Raw genomic sequence first — 26,373 nt, forward strand, 5'->3', positions numbered from 1 at the left:
TAGAAGAGTTCTCCTAAAGCCCGCAACTCCTTAATCATGGCCATATCCGTTTTAATCAAAAACTACATTTATAAGCGGCACTGAAAATTCTAAAATATCTCAAGTGAACAAATTATTGTTCTTTGGCAAATACTATCTTCAGCTACTCACCAATCAACTTCTGAGTATAGGCTTTTAAAAACCAAAACTAGAATGTTTTCATATTTTATTTTAATAATCTAAAATCTAAATTCATTTCTAAGATTTTCCGTGTGAGTTTGCTTTTAATCTATGTGAGGCAATACCATAGTAGAACTGATTTTCTTCGCCTTCGAAAGAATTTTATACTTTTACCTGAAAATCTTTCCAAAAAATAAGGGCAAAACCAAATAAACTAAGAAACTTTAAATTTTTATCCTTTGGAATCATTGGAAACCAACAAGTAAATAACACAAAATACTTCCAGTACTAATGCGAACTTTGTAAAACAGAGACTACAGATTTTAGCAAAAGACATAGTTTGTTACGTACTATAAAGGAAAAGTAATCAAAATATTATAAATTCCTCCTGTACAACAAAACTAATAAGAGAGGAATACATATATATGAATATTTTATATTTTAGTATTAAATGATTGATACATATTTCATCTTTTAAAACTAATATATGTTAATTATGTATGGTTTAGTGTAAAGACTAAGACAAGAATTTTCCTTAGATATATTTCTTTTGGAGCTAACGTAAAGGAATTTTTAGTGAACAAGAAAGACAGACCACTTGATACTAGAACAATGTCCAACAGTAACATTCAAAGAGACCATAATTCAAAGAAACCATAATCTTTCACAAGGCTTATCGCTAATTTGTTATGACATGGTGGCATCACCAACTCAGAAGGAAAAATATATTTTAACTTATGGATCATTTGTAAGCATACTATGTAGCCGACTCCGAAATGCTGAAATGAGTGCGGACAAGAAATAAAGAAATTCCAACCATAAACTTCAACTATGTAATGCCGTCCATCATTGTATCACACATTCAGTTCTCTGTCCCTTTTTAAAACAAGATGCCATATATATACACACTCGTCTAACATTGTAAACTTAATATATAGAAGAAGAATTATATAGTTCTTCAGTAAAACGGAAAACAGAAGGTGCAAATTATTTCCAATCATGTTGCTTATAGTTCTCCTTATTCTAGCATCAAATTTTAGCTCTTCCTAAGCAGTTCTTGAGAAATCTGTTTATTCATCGACTGTTGCAAATGTGAAAGAGGATAGAAACTTGCAGACTTACATTGTCCTCTTAGAGAAGCCAGAGGGGAACCAATTCACGGAGTCGAAAGATTTAGATAGCTGGTATCAGTCTTTTCTGCCAGATAATTCCTTTAGTTCAAACCAGCCACGTTTGCTCCATTCCTACCGCCATGTGGTTACAGGGTTTGCAGCAAAACTGACAGCAGATGAGGTACAAGCTATGAATAAGAAGAAAGGGTTCGTATCAGCCCGCCCCAGAAGGATGGTTCCTTTGCACACTACCCATACTCCAAGCTTCTTGGGTCTGCAGCAGAATTTAGGATTTTGGAACTACTCAAATTACGGCAAAGGAGTGGTTATTGGACTCATCGACAGTGGAATAACGGCTGATCATCCTTCATTTAGTGGTGAAGGATTGCCTCCTCCACCAGCAAAATGGAAAGGGAAATGTGACAATGGAACACTGTGTAACAACAAACTTATTGGTGTAAGAAATTTCGCTACTGACAGTAATAACACTTTGGACGAGTACATGCATGGGACTCACACAGCTAGCACAGCAGCTGGAAGTCCTGTACAAAATGCCAATTACTTCGGGCAGGCCAATGGCACTGCAATTGGCATGGCACCGCTAGCCCACTTGGCTATGTATAAAGTTTCTGGCAGATTTGGTAAGGCAGGTGACAGTGAGATACTGGCAGCAATGGATGCTGCCATTGAGGATGGTGTTGATGTTCTTTCACTTTCCCTTGGAATTGGCTCTCATCCTTTCTATGATGATGTAATTGCATTAGGTGCATATGCAGCTATTCAGAAGGGGATCTTTGTGAGTTGCTCAGCAGGAAATTCTGGTCCTGATAGTAGTTCTTTATCGAATGAGGCACCGTGGATTTTAACGGTAGGAGCAAGCTCTGTAGATAGAGCAATAAGAGCAACAGTTTTACTTGGAAATAATACAGAGCTAAATGGTGAATCCCTTTTCCAGCCAAATGATTCCCCTTCAACATTGTTGCCACTTGTTTATGCTGGTGCAAGTGGTACTGGATCATCTGCATACTGCGAGCCAGGATCACTAAGTAATTTTGATGTCAAAGGCAAGATAGTGTTGTGTGAGAGAGGAGGTTCATATGAAACAGTTCTCAAAGGCCAAGAAGTGAAAGACAATGGTGGCTTTGCCATGATTGTTATGAATGATGAGTTTGATGGCTTTGTTACTGAAGCAGAATTTCATGTTCTTCCGGCATCACATGTGAGTTACATGGCAGGATTAGCAATCAAAACCTATATAAACTCTACATCAACTCCGAAAGCTACAATCGTGTTTAAAGGAACTGTACTTGGATTGCCAGAGGCTCCTCAGGTTGCTGACTTTTCCTCGAGAGGTCCTAGCGTGGCAAGTCCAGGGATCTTGAAGCCAGACATTATAGGCCCTGGTGTGAGAATTCTAGCTGCTTGGCCAGTTTCAGTTGATAATACTACAAACAGGTTCGATATGATTTCAGGCACCTCAATGTCTTGCCCTCATCTTAGCGGCATTGGAGCTCTGCTCAGAAGTGCTCACCCTGATTGGTCACCAGCAGCCATAAAATCTGCCATCATGACCACTGCTAATATGGTTAACCTCGGAGGCAAGCTCATTTCTGATCAGGAGTTCGTTCTATCTACTGTCTTTGACATTGGTGCAGGCCATGTGAACGCATCAGGAGCAAATGATCCAGGGCTCATTTACGATATTCAACCAGATGATTATATTCCTTACTTATGTGGACTTGGCTATTCTGACAAACAGGTGGGACTTATTGTGCAACGTGCCGTGAAATGCTCAAATGATTCAAGCATACCTGAAGCTCAATTGAACTATCCTTCATTTTCCATCAATTTGGGGCCTACTCCACAAACTTACACAAGAACAGTAACAAATGTTGGCAAGCCTGACTCAACTTACTTCATTGAGTACTCTGCACCCCTTGGCGTGGACATTGAGGTGACGCCTGCTGAACTTATTTTCAGTAGAGTGAACCAGAAAGCTACATACTCGGTAACATTTAGCAAGAATGGGAATGCTGGTGGAACTTTTGTTGACGGATACCTGAAGTGGGTGGCTAATGGGTATAATGTTCGAAGCGTTATTGCTGTGACATTTGAATAAGCAGATTTAATTTTCTCTTTGACCCAATAAGATAGTTGTAATGCTGGTTTTTCTCTGGTTGTGGAGTTGCGTAAATTCACTTTCGTGCGTTATATGTATGCTGCTATATTCTGTCTCTCAAGGAACAGAAAGATTCATCTATTGTTTCTGAGAGCATCATTTCAGGATTCTGAACTAGTATGGCTAAAGAGGATAGATTTATCATTTCCAGTCATGTATACAAGGTCCAATGACATATTGTGTCAGAAGCCATCTAAGCATATATGATCTCTACCATCACATCTGCCGAGAGCAAGATGAAGATCATTGTTTCTAAGTGTTTCCATATGGTCAGCACTCTTAATATTGATAGAATCGCCAACTTAACAAAAAGATACTTTCACAAGGACCGCAAAGTTTGAAATATATTATTTTAAAATATGCTTTTATTTCATACGAAATGCATTAGAGTTATAAATATAAAGATATTGTTCAATGCATCCCGAGGGCAAAATTCTATTCATAATATTAACTCTCAGTTCAAACTAAGAGAGGGCAGGTGCAGATGCAGATGTAGCACAAAAGCTCTTTAGTCGAGATGGGAAGGACGGGGGCAACGGGAACATCTGAGGCCAGCAGTTGTCTTGGATTGCTAAGATGGCATGGCAACAAGCATTGCCAATTTCACTAACTTGCCCATGATTAAAAGCTGACTTCATAACCTTAACATAGCATCCTTCAATTCTTGTTATAGGCGACCAACATTTCTTACCACAATAATATTTGATGTCCACTAGGGCGCCAGGCATGGAGGGGAACATCTCAAGCCAACAATTACGACTGATATCCTTGGTGACATTGCAAAAGGCAAGGTCTACCCTGCGGAGGTCATGACTAAGAAGTATCGTTTCCACTTCCCACTTCCACCATATCGAGCTGAAAATAGGTTTCCAACATTGCTGCCTCTGTGTACCATTTTCAAGTGACGGACCTGGATTTGGTTCCAATTGCGAAAGTCCTCGTGGGACCAAAGATGCTAATACTACAACAATCAACAGCATGAGAAGTTCCTTTGATGGTGTTTCTTTTATTGGGATTAGGAAACTATTGAAACCTTTTGCCACTGATTTTTCAGACTTGGAGGATATGCTTGTGGTTTGTTGAAAAAATGGGAGGTTCTTATATACTTGCTTTGGGTCAGGAGATGCAACAGTTTCATGAACTTCATTTACGAATACATATGCAACAGTTTCATTAACTTAATTCACAAATTCATTTAGGTGGCATTAATGCCTTGAAAAGAAATTGACGAACATATGTGAATTTCAGTAAATCTTTTATTTTTAAGGCTTTAGTTTTTTCCATGAAAAATGAGAAACTCGATGAAATTATGTGTAAAATTATTAAGAAAAAATGTATAAAATTCCCCCTAAAATATTTTCTTTCCATTTTTATCATTAATGAAAGATTAAATAAAAAGTGAAATAGTAAATGTTGTTGGAACACATGTGTATTTCGAGATAAATTAAAATATAAAGCTATTGTTTTATAATTTAATAGAAAAGCATATAAAGAGTATTGTTGTGGTACTAAAATATATATTTATAAGTAATTTATTTATTTGTATTGGATGATTAGTATATATTATTAATTATTTAAAATTAATAAATATGCAATAATAATTTATTAATTTAGCATATGGGTGGGTGGGAATATACATCTAAATTAGATAAAAAAGAATTAAGAGTTTAGTAAAGATGATTTTAGAAAGTGACTGAGGAGTGGTGGTGAGATGGTTAGGTACTGATGATTTGCTTGTCTAATCTGGTTAAAGCCTGTCATAATATAGTCTGTCCAAATATTACGGGAAGTTTTGGTGGTTTGGAGGTCATGTGACCTTGCAAATGAATCTTCTCCTTTGGGATCAGTTCAGATTTTTGAAAAGGGTGTTTATCCAGGTTAATTGTTAACTATTGCTGTCAATACTATCGACAAAACAATATTACAAATTGCGTGAACCCATATGTTATTGGTTGTTTTAATCTACCGTTTGATTGATTTTTATCCACTAAAATGTAATCACAATAAATCAATAAGACATTGACTTAGTTAACCAGTAAACCTGCTATCAAAGGAACGCGCCAGATCATCAGTCTAGGTTTAGACGGTGTACGATGTATTTATTTGTACAGCTCTGCTCTAAAGAAGAAGAAAAAGACGATGGACGCAAAGAAAAAGGCAAATTAATTGAATGCTCTCTCTCTCTCTCTCTCTCTCTCTCTCTCTCTCATATCTAACCCTTGTAGAAAGGACATGTAGTTAATATATGTAGTAACATCTTAATATTTAAGGAACATTTACTTTGATTTATGTTCTCTTCTTATTAGTTAGGCACAGTTAAATAGAAGTTTTTAAGTTACTTTTTACCAGCGTTGCCATTACATTAAAGAAAAGGAGATACATGGGCTTAATCTTCCCTTGCTTATTTTTGTATTTATCTTTTTTTTGCAAGTTCCAAACATAGTATTCGAAGAAACCTTCAATCCCACTAAAGCTAACCACAGCTTTGTATCATAAAACTTGAATTAGCTGAAAAGATAAGCAAGGAACTACAAGCTTGTGATTCTGTCAATGCCAAGCATCGTCATATTTTCTAAAGTAAGATTACATAGCCTGTGGTACTAACTCATCAACAGCAGCGGCATTATATAGCTTTTCCATCAGTATGCAAAGCAGAAGGTGCAAGATATTTCAAACCATATTGCTAATGATCTTCCTTACTCTAGCTTCTATGTTTAGCTCCTCCCGAGCAGTCATTCAAACGACAGTCAGATCCTTGACAAGTGATGCCAATGTGAACAAAATGAGCACCTTAGAGATTTACATTATCCTGTTAGAGAAACCACAAGGCAAAGTGTTTAGAGATTTTGAACATTTAGAAAGCTGGTACCGTTCATTTTTGCCAGAGAATACCTTTCGCTCCAACAAATCACGTTTGTTGCATTCCTACCGCCATGTGGTTACTGGGTTTGCTGCAAAACTGACAGCAGAAGAAGTGAATTCAATGGAATATAAGGAAGGGTTTGTAACAGCCCTCCCTGGAAGTTTGGTGCGTCTGCACACGACCCATACTCCTAGCTTCTTGGGCCTGCAGCAAAATTTAGGATTTTGGAACTATTCGAATTATGGCAAGGGAGTGATTATTGGCCTTGTCGACAGTGGAATAACGCCTGATCATCCTTCATTTAGCAGTGAAGGGATGCCTCTTCCACCAGCAAGATGGAAAGGAAAATGCGAATATAATGAAACTTTGTGCAACAACAAGATTATTGGTGCAAGAAACTTTAATATGGACAGCAAGGACACATCAGACGAGTACAATCATGGGACCCACACAGCTAGTATAGCAGCTGGAAGCCCTGTGCAAGGTGTCAACTTCTTTGGTCAGGCAAATGGCACTGCAAGTGGTGTAGCACCATTAGCGCACTTGGCAATGTATAAAATTTCTAACGAGGCTACCACAAGTGAGATATTGGCAGCAATAGATGCTGCCATTGATGATGGTGTTGACGTCCTATCACTTTCCATTGGCATCGATTCTCATCCTTTCTATGATGATGTGATCGCAATTGCTGCATATGCAGCCATTCGAAAGGGTATCTTCGTGAGTTCCTCAGCAGGGAATGAAGGTAAGGATAAAGGTCCCTTATCAAATGAGGCCCCATGGATGCTAACCGTAGGAGCAAGCACTGTAGATAGAACAATAAGAGCAACAGTATTACTGGGAAATAACACAGAGCTAAACGGTGAATCCCTCTTCCAGCCTAAAGATTTCCCTTCTACAATGTTGCCCCTTGTTTATGCAGGTGAAAATGGTAATGCATTATCTGCGTCCTGCATGCCAGGATCATTGAAAAATGTTGATGTCAGAGGCAAGATAGTGTTGTGTGAAAGAGGAAGTGCACATGATATGATCTTTAAAGGCGAAGTAGTGAAACGCAATGGAGGTGTTGCCATGATTGTGATGAATGGCCAATCTGATGGCTTTATTATAAGTGCTGATCTTCATGTGCTCCCTGCATCACATGTGAGTTGCATGGCAGGATTAGCAATCAAAGCTTATATAAACTCGACATCATCGCCAATTGGTACAATCTTGTTTGAAGGAACTGTAACTGGCTTGCCAGAGGCGCCCCAGGTTGCTGAGTTTTCCTCGAGAGGTCCTAGCAAGGCAAGTCCAGGAATCTTGAAACCAGACATAATAGGCCCTGGTGTAAATATTCTAGCTGCTTGGCCAGTTTCAGAAGAAGAGGCTCCCAACAGATTCAACATGAAGTCAGGAACCTCAATGTCTTGCCCTCATCTCAGTGGTATTGCAGCCCTGCTCAAAAGTGCCCACCCTGATTGGTCACCTGCTGCCATAAAATCTGCCATCATGACCACCGCTAATGTCTTTAACCTTGACGGCAAGCCCATTACAGATCAACAATTTGTTCCTGCTACTTACTTTGACATTGGCGCAGGCCATGTGAATCCATCAAGAGCAAATGAACCAGGGCTTATTTACGATATCCAACCTGATGATTACCTTCCTTACTTATGCGGTCTGGGTTACTCTAACAAACAAGTAGGAGTTATCACACAACGTAGAGTGAACTGCTCCAAGAATTTAAGCATGCCTGAAGCTCAGCTGAATTACCCTTCATTTTCTGTCAAATTGGGGTCTTCACCACAAACTTGTGCAAGAACAGTAACAAATGTTGGCAAGCCTAACTCATCTTATATCCTTGAGACCTTTGCACCGAGAGGTGTGGATGTAAAGGTAACGCCTAATAAAATTACTTTCACTGGTTTAAACCAGAAAGCTACATACACGATAGCATTTAGCAAAATGGGAAACACCAGCGTCTCTTTTGCTCAAGGGTACCTGAATTGGGTAGCTGATGGGTATAGTGTTAGGAGCCCAATAACTGTCATATCTCAGTAACTAATAGGCAAACTAGAACAGATTTTACTCTTAATAAAATAGCATAACTGTGACCCTGGTTGTGTGGAATCAGTTATCTTTATGTTCACTGCATTATATCATCTATCCCCCTACTTCCATCTCTTAGATACGAGGGAAAGCTTCATGACGCCTAGAACGCACTAGGAAGCAAATGAAGCATCACAATATAAATTTTTGAATGTTGACAAGGTAGGAATTCACAATAATACCCAATGACTTTGAGATTTGGCACTTTCAGGATTGTGGTTTGTTTTGTATTAATTCAGTACCCTAAAATTCTCCCGGATGACAGCCAACTCACTTTTTGAGTTCTCATGTTCAATTAAGCTAGGTTTTTATGCGTCAAACTCGTCTCTTCAGTGACAGAATTTACAAATATGGTCTAAGATCAATTTTCTGGTCGGCTCGTCTTGTATAACACCTTGGCCGATGACTCGTGATATCAGTCACTTCACTGCTCGTGATTAATCACTGTGTTTGGAAGCTGACGAAGAGACGAGTTCAATGAATTAAAAATTAGCTTAATCAAATATTAGCAATTGAAAATACAATTCAGCTATCACCGAGAAAACCTCAGAAAGCTGAATTCATACAAACCACCACCCTGAAAATGTTAAAACTCCTAAAATGCACGGTATTAACGTGAACTTTTCCCATTCAATAATCCTGAGTAGAGTCCATCGTCCCCTCTAGCTTTCCCCTACCGAATATCCACTGCGATCCCCTAGTTAATTATGTTAAAGTTTTTTTATGGTATACTTGTTGATAATCTAGCCTGGAGAGGAATTGGGAAGCAAGTTAACAGTTATTTAATACTCTGGAGAAACTAGAATAATTATCACTTTGAACTACTTATAATAGCCCTGGAATAACATTGACAGCCATACTCTTCTAACCATCTTTTATTTTCTTTTCTTTGTAATGAAAATTTTATCAAAGAAAGTACAATGCGAAATCTTGCTCTTTGTAGTCCTTGGCATATAGCTCTAAACTAGATCTCTGAGCCCATTGGGGAGCAGAAGGCGTAAACTTAAATCAGCAGGAAAGTTCTTTCTGCTTTCTTTTTTTTGTAATGGAAACCAAAATAGTAATACTTTGCAGAAATAAGCATATAAAGAACCTAAAATCTCATCTTCCAATCTAAAAAGTTAATTTGACAGAATAATCAATGCACATATTACTATATTTCACAACAAAATTGACAAAAACATAAAAGAAGAAAGGCCAGTTACAGAATGCAATGTGATTGTCAACTTTCTATGAAAGTTCAACCGCGTTGTTCACCAAATCCTACACCAGTTGGCAGTACAGCAGCATTAAAAAAAAACGATATCGAATAATCCCTAGACTGCATTAGAATTATCACCATTTTGGTTTTAACTGCACATATCAGCGAGCTTCACCAAGTTGGAACCAAGAAACTCCAATATTTTATTTCTTGTATACATCACCAAGTAGCACTATGTCAAATAAGCACCAACAAGGCTCCATTGACAGCTCTGGCCTCTAGAAACAGAAATCCTTTCGTCCTGCTCCAACATTTTACTCTATCTCTACATCCACATTATACTATAAATAACTCGATGCGGTTGATGAATTGACTTCAAGCATTAAAATCTTAAGTTTCTCTACCAACATGGACAACAAGAGGTCTAAACTGCTGCCAGTCATGGCAGTTACATTTCTTGTTTGTCTCAGTTCCTTCCTGGGTGAAGGAGCAGAAAGCACGAAAGTTACTGGTGCAAGCAGCAATTTAGAAACTTACATTGTCTTTGTTACAAAGCCACCGGTTGGTGCTTCAAAAAAATCTCAAGTAATAGAAACCTGGTACCAGTCATTTTTGCCAGCTAGAAAGTCAAACTCAAACCAGCAACAACGCATATTATACTCCTATAGAAACGTGGTCAGTGGTTTCGCCGCTAAGCTGACAGCAGAGGAAGCAAAATTCATGGAAGAGAAGGATGGGTTTGTGTCAGCCCGACCTCAAAAAATATTTCCCCTGCATACAACTCATAGTCCCAACTTTTTGGGGCTGCACCAAAATTTAGGACTCTGGGGGAATTCAAATTATGGTAAGGGAGTGATAATTGGAGTTTTAGATACTGGAATAACACCAGATCATCCTTCATTCAGTGATGAAGGAATGCCCTCTCCTCCAGCCAAATGGAAAGGGAAATGTGAATTCAACGGAACTGCTTGCAACAACAAACTCATTGGTGCAAGAACTTTCCAATCTGATGAGCATCCCTCAGGAGACATGGAACCATTTGATGATGTAGGGCATGGCACCCACACAGCTAGCACGGCAGCAGGTAACTTCGTAGATGGCGCCAGCGTTTTTGGTAATGCTAATGGCACTGCAGTAGGAATGGCTCCTTTGGCTCACTTGGCCATGTACAAAGTTTGTTCCGACTTTGGTTGCTCCGAAAGTGACATATTGGCTGCAATGGATACTGCTGTTGAGGAGGGCGTGGACATTCTTTCTCTCTCTCTTGGTGGTGGTTCAGCTCCTTTTTCTGCAGATGGCATTGCAGTGGGTGCATTTGGAGCTATTCAGAATGGAATTTTCGTGAGTTGTTCCGCCGGGAATTCTGGTCCAGATAATTACACTTTATCAAATGAGGCCCCATGGATTCTCACGGTTGGAGCTAGCACCATTGACAGAAGCATAAGAGCAACAGTAAAGCTTGGAAATAATGAAGAATTTTTTGGGGAATCACTCTTCCAGCCACAGCTCTCCACCCAAAACTTTTGGCCTCTTATTTATCCGGGCAAGAATGGTAATCAGTCAGCAGCTGTATGTGCAGAGGATTCACTGGAAAGTTCTGAAGTTGAAGGCAAGATAGTTTTGTGCGATAGAGGTGGGTTGGTAGGAAGAGTTGAGAAAGGACAAGTGGTGAAGGATGCTGGTGGTATTGGCATGATTCTAGTGAATGAGGAGTCTGATGGTTATAGCACCTTAGCTGATGCTCATGTCCTTCCTGCATCACATGTGAGTTACTCTGACGGGATGAGGATAAAGAACTATATAAACTCAACATCATCACCAACAGCAATGTTTGTGTTCGAAGGCACTGTAATTGGTTTAAAAACTGCTCCAATGGTTTCTTCCTTCTCCTCCAGAGGCCCAAGCTTTGCAAGCCCTGGAATCTTAAAACCAGACATCATAGGCCCTGGCGTAAGCATTCTAGCGGCATGGCCAATTTCTGTGGAGAATAAAACAAATACAAAAGCAACATTTAACATGATTTCAGGAACCTCAATGTCTTGCCCTCATCTTAGTGGCATTGCTGCTTTGCTGAAAAGTGCCCATCCTGACTGGTCTCCTGCTGCAATCAAATCTGCTATTATGACTACTGCAGACACAGTAAACCTAGGTGGCCAGCCAATTGTTGATGAAAGGCTTCTTTCTGCTGATGTCTTGGCCACTGGAGCAGGCCATGTTAACCCATCCAAAGCCAGTGATCCAGGGCTCGTCTATGATATCCAACCTGATGATTACATTCCTTATTTGTGTGGTTTGGGATACACAGACAGAGACATTACATACATTGTGCAGTATAAAGTCAAGTGTTCAGAAGTTGGAAGCATTCCTGAAGCACAATTGAATTACCCTTCATTCTCAATTGTGTTTGGTGCCAAAACTCAGATATACACCAGAACAGTAACCAATGTTGGCCCAGCTACCTCGTCTTACACTGTTTCAGTTGCTCCACCACCGGGAGTGGATGTTACAGTTACACCTTCTAAGATTGCTTTCACTCAAGTGAAACAGACAGCTACATACTCGGTGACATTCACCAACACGGGCAAAGGATACAGTGACCCATCCGTTCAAGGGTATCTGAAATGGGATTCTGATCAGCATTCAGTTAGAAGCCCAATATCAGTTGTATTTTCAAATACAGACTAGATGCCAGAGGTAACAGCAACCATGAAAGATGTCAATAATCTACTTAAAGACATCTTGAAAAGGATACGCTTTTCTCTGTAGGCACCATGAAATAAACAAGAGCAGCACAAATCTTCTCAAGCAAGGTTATGTAATCCACCTATAAATTCTACTTACTGCCACCAGAATGAGTTTTCCTCTCATGTATTCCTTACCTAGTAGCATAATCTTAATAACCGGCATACAATCTGCATTCTCTACACGGCTGCCTGTAATGTAGGATTCAATTCCACACCTTGCAATTAGGATCAGATCAAACAATGCAACATAACTATGAGAAATTTTCCTTTTAATCTCTACCAAACCAAATCATTGTAACCAGAAGAACATCCAAATACATACCAGAAAAGGACCAGGCATGTTCCTAGTGTGTATATGAGCATCTATAACCTGACTGTCCCAACCGAAGAAAATAAAATCTATACATCTCTTAATACGGCAAAACTACCCATTTCATCTGTGAGTCACAATAGCTTATTACTGATTTCATGGAGGACCGAATGATCCAAAAGAAATTACAAAAGCTAAGTGTCAAAAATGCACCACTCCAATGGAAGAAAAAAAGTCGCATAAATATTCCACCTCTAGATTTTCTGGGAAGAATCCTGAGCATGCAAAACATGACAAGCGAAAGGAAAACTATCTGAAGAATACCTCGATTATTATAATCTTGAACATTGAAGACCAAGTCAGAGTTACTCTGACAAAATCAAAGACCATACTGGACCTCCTAGGCTCAACCGAGCTAATATGGACATTCACTACAAATCTGGACAAGTGACAAAATCTTTCAAAAAGAAAAACTCGGAGCAAATATATAAAAATATGACCGTAGTCGTCTTAACTACAAATGGAATAAAAAAAGAATGCAGAGAATGAAAGGAAACGCTGGGCCGGACCATAATGCTCCAACAGCAATGTTCAAAGCATAATATGGTTATACAAATATGCAGGCCGTCTTTCTTCCAACTCCCTTGCTATATATACATGTCTCATAATCAATTAGAGAAAACAGGAACAACTGAGCATTTATTCTTTTCTTTTACTTTCATGAAGAAGAGTAATTTGTCACCAAACATGACTGTCGTTCCTTTTATTTTTCTCATTTTCTTGTTCAACTTCTATCCTCTGATTGCCCAATCAGCTGAACACACAACCGAAACGATTGAAAAGAAAAACTTACAGACCTACATTGTCCATGTCAACCAACCAGAAGGAAGAACCTTTTCCCAGCCAGAAGATTTGAAGAACTGGCACAAGTCATTTTTATCATTTAGCACAGCAAGCTCTGAGGAGGAGCAGCAGCAACGCATGCTTTACTCATACCAGAATATAATCAGTGGCTTTTCTGCAAGACTGACACAGGAGGAAGTGAAAGCCATGGAGGAGATTACCGGCTTTGTGTCTGCATGTCTTGAAAGAAAATTACGTCTACAGACAACACACACTCCTAGCTTCTTGGGATTGCACCAGCAAATGGGATTATGGAAAGACTCGGATTTTGGCAAGGGTGTAATTATTGGAATACTAGATGGTGGAGTTTATCCCAGCCATCCTTCATTCAGTGACGAAGGAATGCCACTGCCTCCAGCCAAATGGAAAGGAAGATGTGAGTTTAATGCATCAGAGTGTAACAACAAGCTAATTGGTGCAAGGACTTTCAATCTCGCAGCAAAGACCATGAAGGGAGCACCGACTGAACCACCAATTGATGTTGATGGCCATGGGACTCATACAGCAAGTACAGCTGCAGGTGGCTTTGTATACAATTCTGACGTGCTTGGAAATGCCAAAGGCACAGCAGTCGGAATGGCACCTTTTGCTCATTTGGCTATTTACAAAGTGTGCTTCGGAGATCCTAATGATGATTGCCCTGAAAGTGATGTCTTAGCTGGGCTTGATGCAGCAGTTGATGATGGTGTCGATGTTCTCTCACTCTCACTTGGAGATGTATCAATGCCATTTTTCCAAGACAACATAGCAATAGGCTCCTTTGCAGCAATTCAGAAGGGAATTTTCGTAAGCTGTTCAGCAGGAAACTCTGGGCCTTCCAAGAGCACATTATCTAATGAAGCCCCATGGATTCTCACAGTTGGAGCAAGCACCATAGATAGAAGAATTGTTGCCATAGCAAAGCTTGGAAATGGAGAAGAATTGGATGGAGAATCCGTTTCCCAGCCTAGCAACTTTCCGACAACACTGTTACCCATTGTTTATGCTGGTATGAATAGTAAACCAGACTCCGCATTTTGTGGCGAGGGAGCACTGGAAGGCATGAATGTAAAAGACAAAGTAGTCATGTGTGAAAGAGGAGGGGGGATAGGCAGAATTGCTAAAGGAGACGAAGTGAAAAATGCTGGGGGTGCTGCCATGATACTTGTGAATGACGAGACTAACGGCTTCAGTACCATAGCTGATGCTCATGTCCTTCCTGCAACCCATGTAAGCTTTGCAGCAGGGTTGAAGATTAAAGCTTATATTAATTCAACAAAGACACCAATGGCGACAATTTTATTTAAAGGAACTGTCATAGGAGACTCATCATCTCCAGCTGTTACTTCATTCTCGTCAAGAGGCCCCAGCTTGGCAAGCCCTGGCATTCTGAAACCGGACATCATCGGTCCTGGCGTAAGCATTTTAGCAGCGTGGCCCTTTCCCCTTGACAATAATACCAATACAAAATTAACCTTCAACATAATGTCTGGCACTTCGATGTCATGCCCTCATCTTAGTGGCATTGCAGCCTTACTCAAGAGCTCTCATCCTTACTGGTCACCTGCTGCGATTAAATCTGCCATAGTGACTACTGCAGATATCCTAAACATGGAAGGCAAACCCATCGTTGATGAAACACATCAACCTGCAGATTTCTTCGCCACTGGTGCAGGCCATGTTAACCCATCAAGGGCAAATGATCCAGGATTAGTTTATGACATCCAACCAGATGATTATATACCTTATTTGTGTGGCCTGAACTACACAGATGAGCAAGTCAGCATAATTGCACATAGACCAATTTCATGCTCAACAATTCAAACCATAGCAGAAGGGCAGCTGAACTACCCTTCCTTTTCTGTCACATTAGGACCACCACAGACATTCATACGGACTGTGACCAATGTTGGTTATGCAAATTCAGTTTTTGCAGCAACAATTACTTCCCCACCAGGTGTTGCGGTAAGTGTCAAACCCTCTAGACTCTACTTTTCAAAGTTGAACCAGAAGGCAACATACTCGATAACATTCAGTCATACTGGATATGGTGCCAAAACCAGCGAATTCGGTCAAGGTTATATCACGTGGGTTTCTGATAAATACTTTGTCGGGAGTCCAATCTCTGTAAGATTCAAGTGAAAGGAGGCATCTATGTTGCACTTAGTAGGCAACCAGTGTTTATATCATCAAATCATCTTAAATTCCTGATTTGATTGCAAATAAATGAATCAGTTAAAAAATTTCTTTTCGACTTTATACCAACCCCTGTTGAGAATTTGAACCCACAGTCCTGGTGTTTTAGACAGAGAGATGCTTTTGGAATCATTGGTGATGACATCATAAATGATTTCAACATGATTACTAGAAATGGTTTACACAAACAGATAAGTATGGAGGCTAGTGATCATCTATAATGCAAGTGACATTCAAAACAGCAAATGTCAAACCCAATTGAAAGAAAACATGTATTCAATATATACCATCACCAAAGTATCTCATCACAATACAAAGTAGCTCGTTATCCTTCTAAATGCAATTTCACAAAACATTTCTTCCTCTTGGACAAACAGAGGGTAGCAGACTTTTGACTTACCTAGATAATTGCACAAAATATCTTTTCAGCTTCTTTTCACTCAATAGCCTGGCTACTATCTGTTTGTAGACACATCAGGCCAACAAGTTCAAAGAAGCTGAATTTTAGGGCTTCATTCATGTATTATATGCTGAAAGTCCCAAATGCACAGGGAACAAGAACGCAATGTTCAAAATATTAACTTGTACAAAAGTGGTTAGTCTTGTAATTAATACTTCAGGCACAACCATTAACCATTATTGGTTGATTGAAATAACAGCACCTGATATGGACAAAAATGAAAATGAGACTGTACACTAACAAACCCAATTTTCAGAGGAGAAGTGCTTCATATTTTATCCATAACCTCTTACCTATTCTCCATAAAGCATAAAACCAATGAGAAAATAACCAGTTGCACTTAGACTCTTATAGTTAGCAGTCCCACCAAAGCTCTGGGTAACTATTGTGAATCAAAGATCATATACCAGCAAATCTTACAGTGATAAATATTAAAGGAGCGGAAAGAAAATATACAGCAGCATTCATGGCTCCATCATTCTTCATATGGTTATCAAGTATTCCAAATGAAAAAGACCAGCAGCAAACTATAAGGCCTGCGGACTCATTAACCAAAACCAGGAGGCACATCAGGGTCCTCATCACTACTGTCGCATGGCTGCTTGTGTTCAATATCTGCAGAAAAGCCGGGTGGTGCATCAGGATCAACATCATCTGACTCCAGCACATCTTTCCAGTGGTGTGACCCTTCCTTTAGTTCCTCCACAGTCCTTCGACAGTGCATAGGCAACTGTAAATCCTCTTTGAGTTCATAATTGTTGTTCATGGGCAGGGGGAAACCTGGTGGTTCTTGCAGCTCATCATCAGATGAGTTATGATCCACTGCATTGACTGCAACTGAAGCCTTGACGGTAACCTCATTGTCAGCTTCATTCTGAAACAGCATCACATCATGAGTAGAAGACTCGCCCATTCCCTTCCTTTCAGGCTCCACCAACTTATCATAGACAGATTGTACAGTCTCTGTTATTTCGTTTTTCATGCCATCAACAGATCTAATTATTTCCCACACCCCATCAGAAATCTTGTTCATCACTTCGTTCCTGTTGATTATAAATAAAATATAGTACCCATGTCAGAATCCGCCCAGTTGAAATACTAATATTCCATTCGTGAAACAGAGTCTAGACGTTAAGAATTTAAGTCTATCAATTAAACTGGATCATTGGTAACTTTATTTCCAGTTAAATGAATTTGAACCGTGGTACTTATTTGAAACCCAGACATTTAAATGTCAAAATGAATGGAATCAGCAGAGGAATGACAGGACTTACCCAACCTCATCATATATGGCATCAGAGAGTTGTCTAGGTTTCATGTTTTCAGCTCCTGCCCGGTTAAGTGCTGCTGACTGCCTTACGATGGAAATAATACTGTCGCGCAACTCTTCCTGCAAAATTAACACTTTTTTTAGAGTTGTATGAATGTAAAAGCCATCAGAGCACGAATAGATACTAATGCTGCAAAAATAATAAAATTGGTTTTGAAATCAACCGATAGTATAACCCTAGAAGATGAAATTATAAAGCATACGTTATCTTTGAGCTTGTGGATAATTTTGAGACGGAGATTATCAAAATCGCCTTCATCTTTCAGTTTGGCGATCACTTCGTCTTTACTTACCCTTTTCTTCTTCTCACTGCTGCTCCTCTCCATGGCCTTTCTTCTCCTCTTTTCCCTCAAAAAATTCTTTTATATGCTTATAGCTATATGATAATCTATAAATAGTTAATATGCTTGAAGAGAATTACATTACTTTATTTATTTTACAATTTCTTATTATATTTTAAAAGTACAGGGCATGAATTTTAATCTAGTCGTAACATAAATGGGTTACATGTTTTACATCGTCCCCAATTTATCCCATCATTCTATAATTAATACCAGAACAATTCTAATATTACTAAGTGTTCTTTTCTTTTATCTGGAAGAAATTAAGTTTTTCTTTTGAAACCAAGGATACTACTTTTAATGGATAATTTATATGAATATGTAATTAAAATCTAGGCTGTCAAGATTAATTAAGCGTAGTCTTGAATTTTAGATTTTAAGATTGTTTGTGTCTTTTCTGTCTTGAAAGAAAAAGGAACTGCATGGCACTGCATGAGTTGGAGGCTCTTGCCAGAACATAGGGGCAGCAAGTAAATGAGATGCTCTAGCCAACACATGAGCAATCTCATTGCCTAGAAAAGACCCTCCATACAGCTAGGAATTCAGAGATTACTCACCAATAAGCTGAAGTTCATCTCCAGATAAACGCATTACACTTATTTTTGCCAATGAAAGACGGCATACGTGAGTTTCTTCAGCGGAGATGAAACATCAAGAATATTTTAGCGCTACAGGAAATGCCCGACTTAGCAAAATTTACAGACCACCCAGATGCCGCTTCACAAGTGGTCAAGATATCCTTCATTCAAATTATTGATTTTTACGTTAATGATCCCACAGGCTTAATTATATGTTTAATATTGAACCTATGCCAAAATAGACCCTAATTCTTTATCAACTATACTTGCACAACTGCTTGAAGGCTAAACATATCATGAAGGTCATATTACATAACAAATGATAGCCTCCAAATGAAAAAGAAGCTCTATTGTTATGTGTTCAAGAGAACAAATCACCATACATTCTGCACAACAATAAAATAGTAAAGAAGCACTCCACAATCAATTATTTATTATCCTTTATTTACTTCTGTAAACAAATATATTATCTGGTTTGTATGAAAATCAGAGTCCAAAATTTTACATTGTACTCCACTTTCTTTAAATCAGTAGATAACACTATGCCAACCAAAAAATCAAGGCATTTAATCATCTATATCTAACTCAGAATCATCCAATCCCGCTCTCCGTCCTTGAAAAGGAGAAAATGAAGAAAACTACCAGCACGAAGCAAGGGGCATGCTGCCAATTTAATTTCTGTACAGATTTGATAACAACCCCAAGTAAAACCTACTGTGCAATCAGATCATCAAATTGAAGTACATAAAGTGTACAACATGACAACATAATGTGCCTGATTTCAGGGATTAGAACAGGCTGAGTGACTGCCTTAAAGCAAATTAGGAAATCTCCACCACATCAGAAGTACTATCATTAGGAGAAAGGGCCAAGAATATAGGAGGTATTCAATCATTTCTAAGATCAATTATGTCCTCTTACGTGAGTGGCACCTTTCACTTGCAAAACTCGAGTTTCTGCACAGTGCATGATTAAATCAATGAAAAGAAGACTTGCAGGACTACAAATTTAGTTTCACAGAATAAACTGAAACAAACTTACAAATCATCATCATGTTTTATACTTCTTGATGGCTCCTCTGTCGTTCGAGATGATCCAACTACCTGTCACATAATATATGGGTCAGAATAAAACTAACATATTGCAAGGACAGTCATTAAAATGGTTTAGCTTGCTGGAGATGCACTTAGAAAGACAATCCTTTTCTCGCTTAGATATGAATGAAGGTCCTTGGTTATTAGGGGCGAAATGACGCTAAGAAGTAGTCCCTTCTAGAGGAAAGAAAAGGGCAAGTTGACTCCAACTATCAATTAATATTAAACATAGATTTAAGAAAAACATTAAGATCATGCATAGGTACATGTTCCCATGATACTAGTAAAACCATGACAGCTTATTTTCAATCAGCTCTTCCCGCGAAAGTACTAATGATGCAATTGAAAGCCAAACATTGGCATAAACAGGCTCCACTTACGTTAATAAACTCTGCAGTATGCATCTACCTGTATGTTTGATTCTATATGGGGTGAAAAAGACAGGAGAAAAAATTAAAAGAAAAAAAGAAAATAGAGTATTTCAAAAACACTGTCAACCACATCTCAATTATAGAAGTACACATATATTGGTGTCTAGAGCAGATAATTTCTATCAATCTAACACAATAATCTCTTATCCCATATCAACTAACTTAAACATGTTTCCTATATTATATTATGTCACCCTGAACCAATTGTTTCTAGCCTGAAATGTCCAGTGAGGCAAAAATACCAATCGTATTTATTCTCCAACATCTTGCAGGTGATAGAATAGTGTCTGCTTACATTTATGCACCAGTAGAAATAAATTTAACATTTTCTTAACATCAAATTAATACCAATATCATATCGAATGGTAACCAAAACAGTTAAAAGCAATTCACTGCTTCTATAGTGCCACCCCTTTTTTCTTTTCAAGTATTCTATGGTGCTACCCCTTTTTTCTTTTAAAGTATTCTATGGTGCTACCCCTTTTTTCTTTTAAAGTATTCTATGGTGCTACCTAACAATGAATTTCTTCATATCATTACTAATTGGAAGAGTTGAAAGGTACATGCCTGGTGGTTGGTAATTAGATCATAAGCAACGACAACATATTGGAGATCATTAGTGCAAATAACTGAATATAGCAAAACTGGAGAACAGAATATGAGGTGGCAGAGATTTTGAAATAATAATTCATCAACTGATCTACAAGTCAACAATAAAATTTATGCAACAAGCATCAAATGTTCTTAAGAAGTCTTAACACAATTAAACTATTATGTATCTACCAATAACAAACTATAAATCAATCCACCAAAATGTCAATCGGAAGTATACTAACAGGGAAACTTAATTGTTTGATGCTTCTGCTATGCGCTTCCAGGTACTCTTCATATGTCTACAAGAATAAGTAGAAGATACAAGCATAAGAAATCACAACAATTTCATAAACGAATTTGATGCACAAGACTAAAGAAACATTTAGAGAATATTTTTTGACTGTCAAGAATAATAAATGACGAGATGACAAAGGTACTCTTCATAGGCATTTTGCATCTAGGATTTGCACAAAGCATGCAAGAAATATTAAATTTGTACTGGACTTGATGTCTAATAACTCTGGTGGACTAGTGGTGCTCCTAGCTAAGTTGGTCAACCGTCCTGGAGTCTGCTTCATGCCCATGTCGTTGTTGAGAAAGAAAGTTATGAATTAATAAGCTACTTGGGAAATTTGAGAAGGTGGTGTTACTTAGATACTGTCATCTATTATGAAGAAACCTTGAATAGTATTTTTTTTCTAATGGGAACAAAAACTAAGAAAATAAAAACAAGGAGATTAAAGAGCATTTAAAATCAAAGATCAGACACAAGATATCTTAAACAACTGATGACACCAATGAGATGAAAAAATACATTCTAAAATTCCAATACATCAAGAAACTCTTGAGCACATTGATATAAAAATTATGCTTCAAATATTTATAAATATACTACATAATTATTTTTTTTAATTTGATTCACAGACACTCATATAATTTCCCAGAAAATAAATATCAAAATTATACTGTCTTCATTCAAGATAATTTGGACATTTGTTGGGAAATCCCGTAAGACTTAAGATACAACTATACACTCATATAATTAAGAAAATCATGCTCACAGCTAATACCAATCATGCTCAATAAGCACAGAGAAGCTAAGATAGAATCCCAATATACCATTTCAAGAAAATCATCCTCGGTCAGAGTGCTAGCATGAGGGCTTTCCGCTGACAAGCCCCAAGCATCAGAACGAGAAGGCATGTCATTCCGAACTTGCAAATTTGCAAGACTTCCATTCACTTGAGAATGTTTCATCCTTGACACTTTTGATGCACCAGCAGAAAGAGGCAAATTAACAGCTCTAAATCTACTTGCTCCCGCGTGATGTTGATAAAGAAAGGAAGAATAAGGTATGGGTGTCCTAACCCAAGGTATATGCATCGGAGGGACGTTATATTCTTCATCTCCTAGTGAACATGGAGGCTCCATACGAGGCCTTTTCAGAGGTATGTCATCCCTGGGACAAGACTTACAATGTGTCACGAGAACTAATTCATCAACTTAATTCTGAGAACATGCATTTGCTTTCTGCATGCAAGGAAATTATACCTTTTCAGCATCCCATCAATATCATTGTCCCCATCTATTAGCTCACAAAGAGCTTCTCCTATATCTTCTGGTAATTCCTTTAATACACGAATCACAGTCATATAACAATTTCAAAGTACCAGAAGGGTAACAAAGCACCCTGCAAAGAAAGAGGTACCTGACAATCTCTACTAATTTTGACAGGCTTATAGTCATTTAGTGGATTCTTGAGATGAAGTGTCTTTTGGAAAGGCAAGTCATTTAACTGCAGCCACTTAACTCTGAAGCTGCGGCCCCAAGGATTATTTTTACTGCACCCTTGGCTCCAGATGTTATCACGCCTCCACCCAACAGTAGACATCATCTGGGCATATCCTTGGAAGAAACCACTCATGTTGATACTAAATATTAGAATAACTTTGCCAGAATTCTGCAAGACAAATACTCTGTATAAAGCTTAAAAATTGTGAAAGCCGCATATGACATTAAAATAACAAGAAACTTACATGAAAGGCCTCTTCCAAAATTGGTTCATTCATGACTTGAGTAGCCCAGATTCCTTTCTCAACTGATAGTTGAATATTATGATGGTTCAAACTCTTAATGATGAAATATCTTGTATTATACAATTTACCCTTTTTTTTTAAAGATGAATTTTCCACCTGCTCATGACCTGTTCTTTTTACCATAAAAGGATAGCAGTCCTCATCACCTTTATAGGTTGGGCTCTCTGAAAAGGAACAGAAATTCTAGATTAACGTAACTGTTAATCTCTCACTTTAAGTTTTCTTTCATATTGACATTAGGCACAGTGAATAATGAAAAAGAAAAGAGAAGAACAAAAGAAAAATGAAGAATTGTACAGCTAAAGAGAGGAGAGAAAAATAGCACCTTCTCTCCACCTCATTTGTCAGTATTATAATAGAAATACCAGAATTATCCAATGGAGAAATTGATGCTGCAGTACTTACAGTTTGCTTCAATAAGAGGAAAAAGAGGAAATGTGAAGTGAAAAATAGATATACAACCTATTATGATATCAGAATTCTATTAAATTCGCAGCTCAAAAAGGAGTTACCAATCTAAAACAACAAGATTATTCAATTCGATTTAAGTTTAAATGAGGGAATGATCTAAAACTGACCGCAAAAATTATAATACAAGCTCACCAAATAACAATCTATGACATATAGATATAAACTTAATTTTTGTTACAATAGAAAGATGGGTGGAAAATAAACAAAGAGAGCCTTCAATGACAAAATGGTTTCCTATCATATACTTAATGAAGCACACTTTATACAACCTAATTCCTTGGTGTGAATGATTCCGAATGTTATTGTTAGACTAGATGAAGCTAGTTCTGGATTAATTTAGCAAATAGATATGGTTACTACTATATTGAATTCTCACTCGTGTTTACAACATTTTAATACATTACATTGGAAATTACAGGACCCTGAATCTGACAATATTTTGTGCTAAAATTCTTACGTTTTGCAACTACTGATAAATCCCGATCCAGAAAAGAAGAAAAATATAGCAGATAACCAGAAAAATAGACATGTAACGCCTATATAAATGAAACCTAACATCATCTACAGCCAAAAACTGAAAATATACAAATTCATTACATCCAACATCTATATCAACTTTATCCATCCCATCATAGAAGAGTTCTAGCAGATGTTTTATTCATACAGTAGAAGGCAGTGTTTCCATATTATTTGAAGTGCATCAAGAATCATTAAGAGATCCTACTAGTGATGCAGTGAAGAGGAGCAGGAAAGGGAAAATTCACCAAGACGAGAGTTTTAAAGGTTGTTAATATGCACCAATGTTTCTCTAACATAAGAAAAATACACAAAATAAATAGCATTACTTTATACCTGGATCATCAAAATTCCCCATATCATGTTTCCCTTCAGTTACTGAGGAGTCAACCACCGATGCATTTTCCCTCCCAGTATCAGAAGACATATCTTTATTGACCTCTTACATTAAAACGCAGAGATAAGTAAATACTATAAACTGAATGCAGAACAAAAAGGTGTTAGTTCTTTTTCACTACAAACAACAGTTCAAAAGGGGATTACGAAAGAAGATACATGTACAAGAGATACCCCAACAAAATAACAAAATCGCTAAACCAAGCACAATGGAAACAAGTACTCTAGCAACAAAAGCTTTATGAAACTAGAAGATAGAAGCAGAAATCTCTAAAAATCAATAATAATACTAACAATGAGCAATAGATACATTATTTCATAAGATAAATATACTTTCAAAACTTGGGTGCATGGACAAGGTTTGTGTCCCAGGTACTACAAGAGCAATACAATCAAATTCGATTCAGCAAATCATGAACCAGGAACAACATTATGTACACATTAAAGTTAAACAGGGAAAAGAAAACCACAAAAAAATAATTCAAGAACAAACTTCTGAAGGCTTAAAGAGGAAAAGAAAAAAAGGAACACCTGGTACCACCTCCATCAAAAAGTCCTCTCTCTCTCTCTCACACACACACACACGCTCTTTATCTCTCTCAAGCAAGCCACCAGCAATAATCTAAGAATAAACTCCATTCCACTTAACTAAGAGTGTATTTGGAAAGTCTTGAAATATAGAATTCAATTCAATTGAGTTTAATTGCGATTAGAAAAGTTAAATATTGCTAGAATTCAACTCTTTCAGAAAACGACATGATACTGCATAAGTTCAATTCAATTGAACTCTTGCAAATCAATTCAAGAACCACTGTGCAGAAGTATGTAAAACAGTAAAAGAAGGAAACAAAAAAGAACAGCAAAATTTAACAGTAAGTATTTGACTCTCAATCAACGACATTCAGATATTACGTCTTGCAAAAGCCTTTCCCGCATTTTCCAGATGCCAAAGGTAGCACAAAGCAAAATTCCTTTACAGAAATAAAAGTAAAACAAGAGCAGGCTAGTTACACCAAAAGAAAGAGAGAGTCTGAAATCCAAAGTAGAATAAAGTTCAAACATACCTCTACGAGCGAGAAAAGAGAACAAGTGAAGGGGGGAGAGAGTAGACACTGTGCTGTGTTTGAGGGATAGGTATGTATATCCGTGTATGTGTCGGGCTGTGACAAAGAGCCCTAAATAATCTTTGCTCTTTGTTTTCCCTCTTTTTTTATCTCTTTCTTAGTGGTGTTTTATGAACAGTTCCGATCAATTTGGGTGGTCATCTAACGGTGGTGAATCTGTGAATTTTAACCTCCATGTTAAATGAGAAACTGAGACGGTTAACAGTATTTCGAATATCGACTATCGAGCTGTACGTTCGAATTTACGGTTTAGACTATATAAAATTTGATTATTCTTTTGGTATCTTATCTGAACTTATCAAAAAATCAAATAAGTTTTTAAATCTAATAATTAAATATAGCAATTTGTAAAAATAATATTATTTTAGCAGATCGTCCTTCAATAACTGATAAATCAAAAGGACCAATATAATAAAAAACAGAAATTAAGAAACAAAATAATATTTATGCGACAACTTCAATAACTGATAAGTCATATTCATCAAGAATATGCTAGACCGTTACTGGGTCAGAATCACTCCATGCCCAACCCATAACTCAATTCCTTTACTCTCGTCGTCATCTTCTGACAGTGAACCGTTTACTGCAACCATTTTTTCAGGGTTTAAGGGTTTGAGACACAGAGAATGGAAGAAAGAAGATAATCAATCACTCAAACGAAAAGAAAAAAAAAAAAAAAAAACTTTTACCTTATTTTATCATGTCATTAGTAGTTTCTTGCTTATTTGAAAATTCTTACTCTTTCATAGACACCGGGCCCGAAAGCTACTGTTAAAAATATTATTTGTTATTGTTTTTTTTATAGATTACCCCCTTAATTATTAAATATAAAAATTAAATCACTTTATTCTTATTTTTTTATTTAAATATTAAAAATATAATTATTTCTATCGAAAATGTTATCGACATGATTGTTGATGGGCTCTAATTCTATTTGGACTATATTAATGTGATTGTTGACGGATTCTAACTTCATTAATATTAGATTAAGATTATAAAAAATAATAAAAATATTTATATTTTTTAATTTTTTATAAAATATATAATGTAAATTTAATTGTGTGAAAATATTAGAAATATATTTTTTAAATATAGTATTTATTGTTTTTTATTTTTTAGTTATTTTTTGATAAAATAACTAAAAAATAACCACATTATATTTTAAGAAAATATAAAAAAATTATACAGTAAAAATAATATTTTTT

The 26,373-nt window shown here is 37.3% G+C and overlaps 7 protein-coding genes across 12 annotated transcripts; 4 read left to right on the forward strand and 3 right to left on the reverse strand.

The window, feature by feature from the left end:
* The first annotated feature begins 1,226 nt into the window (after window positions 1-1,226).
* LOC8272481 (subtilisin-like protease 3) lies at window positions 1,227-3,630 on the forward strand. The gene has a single exon (XM_025156273.2). The coding sequence runs from the start codon at window positions 1,462-1,464 to the stop codon at window positions 3,388-3,390; it is 1,929 nt and encodes a 642-aa protein (XP_025012041.2). The 5' UTR covers window positions 1,227-1,461; the 3' UTR covers window positions 3,391-3,630.
* Window positions 3,631-3,914: 284 nt separating this feature from the next.
* On the reverse strand, window positions 3,915-5,808 carry LOC112534945. The gene is made up of 2 exons (XM_025157470.2): window positions 5,790-5,808; window positions 3,915-4,591 (listed from the first exon to the last, which is right to left on the reverse strand). Exons 1-2 carry the CDS (start codon window positions 5,806-5,808, stop codon window positions 3,915-3,917), a joined length of 696 nt encoding a protein of 231 aa, XP_025013238.2.
* A 433-nt stretch (window positions 5,809-6,241) lies between these two features.
* On the forward strand, window positions 6,242-8,356 carry LOC8272483 (subtilisin-like protease 3). The gene has a single exon (XM_002509621.2). The coding sequence runs from the start codon at window positions 6,434-6,436 to the stop codon at window positions 8,354-8,356; it is 1,923 nt and encodes a 640-aa protein (XP_002509667.2). The 5' UTR covers window positions 6,242-6,433.
* A 1,623-nt stretch (window positions 8,357-9,979) lies between these two features.
* On the forward strand, window positions 9,980-12,529 carry LOC8272484 (subtilisin-like protease). The gene has a single exon (XM_002509622.3). It carries the CDS (start codon window positions 10,014-10,016, stop codon window positions 12,288-12,290), a length of 2,277 nt encoding a protein of 758 aa, XP_002509668.2. The 5' UTR covers window positions 9,980-10,013; the 3' UTR covers window positions 12,291-12,529.
* A 797-nt stretch (window positions 12,530-13,326) lies between these two features.
* LOC8272485 (subtilisin-like protease 4) lies at window positions 13,327-15,798 on the forward strand. Its single transcript, XM_002509623.3, has one exon. It carries the CDS (start codon window positions 13,380-13,382, stop codon window positions 15,681-15,683), a length of 2,304 nt encoding a protein of 767 aa, XP_002509669.1. The 5' UTR covers window positions 13,327-13,379; the 3' UTR covers window positions 15,684-15,798.
* A 636-nt stretch (window positions 15,799-16,434) lies between these two features.
* Window positions 16,435-18,034, reverse strand: LOC8272486. Of its 2 annotated transcripts, none has more exons than XM_025158157.2 (3): window positions 17,821-18,034; window positions 17,472-17,587; window positions 16,435-17,240 (listed from the first exon to the last, which is right to left on the reverse strand). In XM_025158157.2, exons 1-3 carry the CDS (start codon window positions 17,851-17,853, stop codon window positions 16,745-16,747), a joined length of 645 nt encoding a protein of 214 aa, XP_025013925.1. In that variant the 5' UTR covers window positions 17,854-18,034; the 3' UTR covers window positions 16,435-16,744. The 2 variants fall into 2 exon arrangements, with proteins under 2 accessions (XP_025013925.1, XP_002509670.1); XM_002509624.4 differs by having other exon boundaries at window positions 17,731-18,016.
* An 828-nt stretch (window positions 18,035-18,862) lies between these two features.
* LOC8272487 (YTH domain-containing protein 1) lies at window positions 18,863-25,469 on the reverse strand. Of its 5 annotated transcripts, none has more exons than XM_048374083.1 (9): window positions 25,109-25,469; window positions 23,985-24,089; window positions 22,602-22,825; window positions 22,274-22,525; window positions 22,117-22,193; window positions 21,685-22,024; window positions 20,808-20,864; window positions 19,488-19,549; window positions 18,863-19,402 (listed from the first exon to the last, which is right to left on the reverse strand). In XM_048374083.1, the coding sequence occupies exons 2-9, from the start codon at window positions 24,073-24,075 to the stop codon at window positions 19,354-19,356; spliced, it is 1,152 nt and encodes a 383-aa protein (XP_048230040.1). In that variant the 5' UTR covers window positions 24,076-24,089; window positions 25,109-25,469; the 3' UTR covers window positions 18,863-19,353. The 5 variants fall into 5 exon arrangements, with proteins under 5 accessions (XP_048230040.1, XP_002509671.2, XP_015570932.1 ...); XM_002509625.4 differs by having other exon boundaries at window positions 23,985-24,077; window positions 25,109-25,468; XM_015715446.3 differs by having other exon boundaries at window positions 23,985-24,126; window positions 25,109-25,468.
* Window positions 25,470-26,373: the final 904 nt, after the last annotated feature.

Source organism: Ricinus communis, chromosome 5, assembly GCF_019578655.1.
Source record: "Ricinus communis isolate WT05 ecotype wild-type chromosome 5, ASM1957865v1, whole genome shotgun sequence".
Taxonomy (NCBI): Eukaryota; Viridiplantae; Streptophyta; class Magnoliopsida; order Malpighiales; family Euphorbiaceae; genus Ricinus; species Ricinus communis.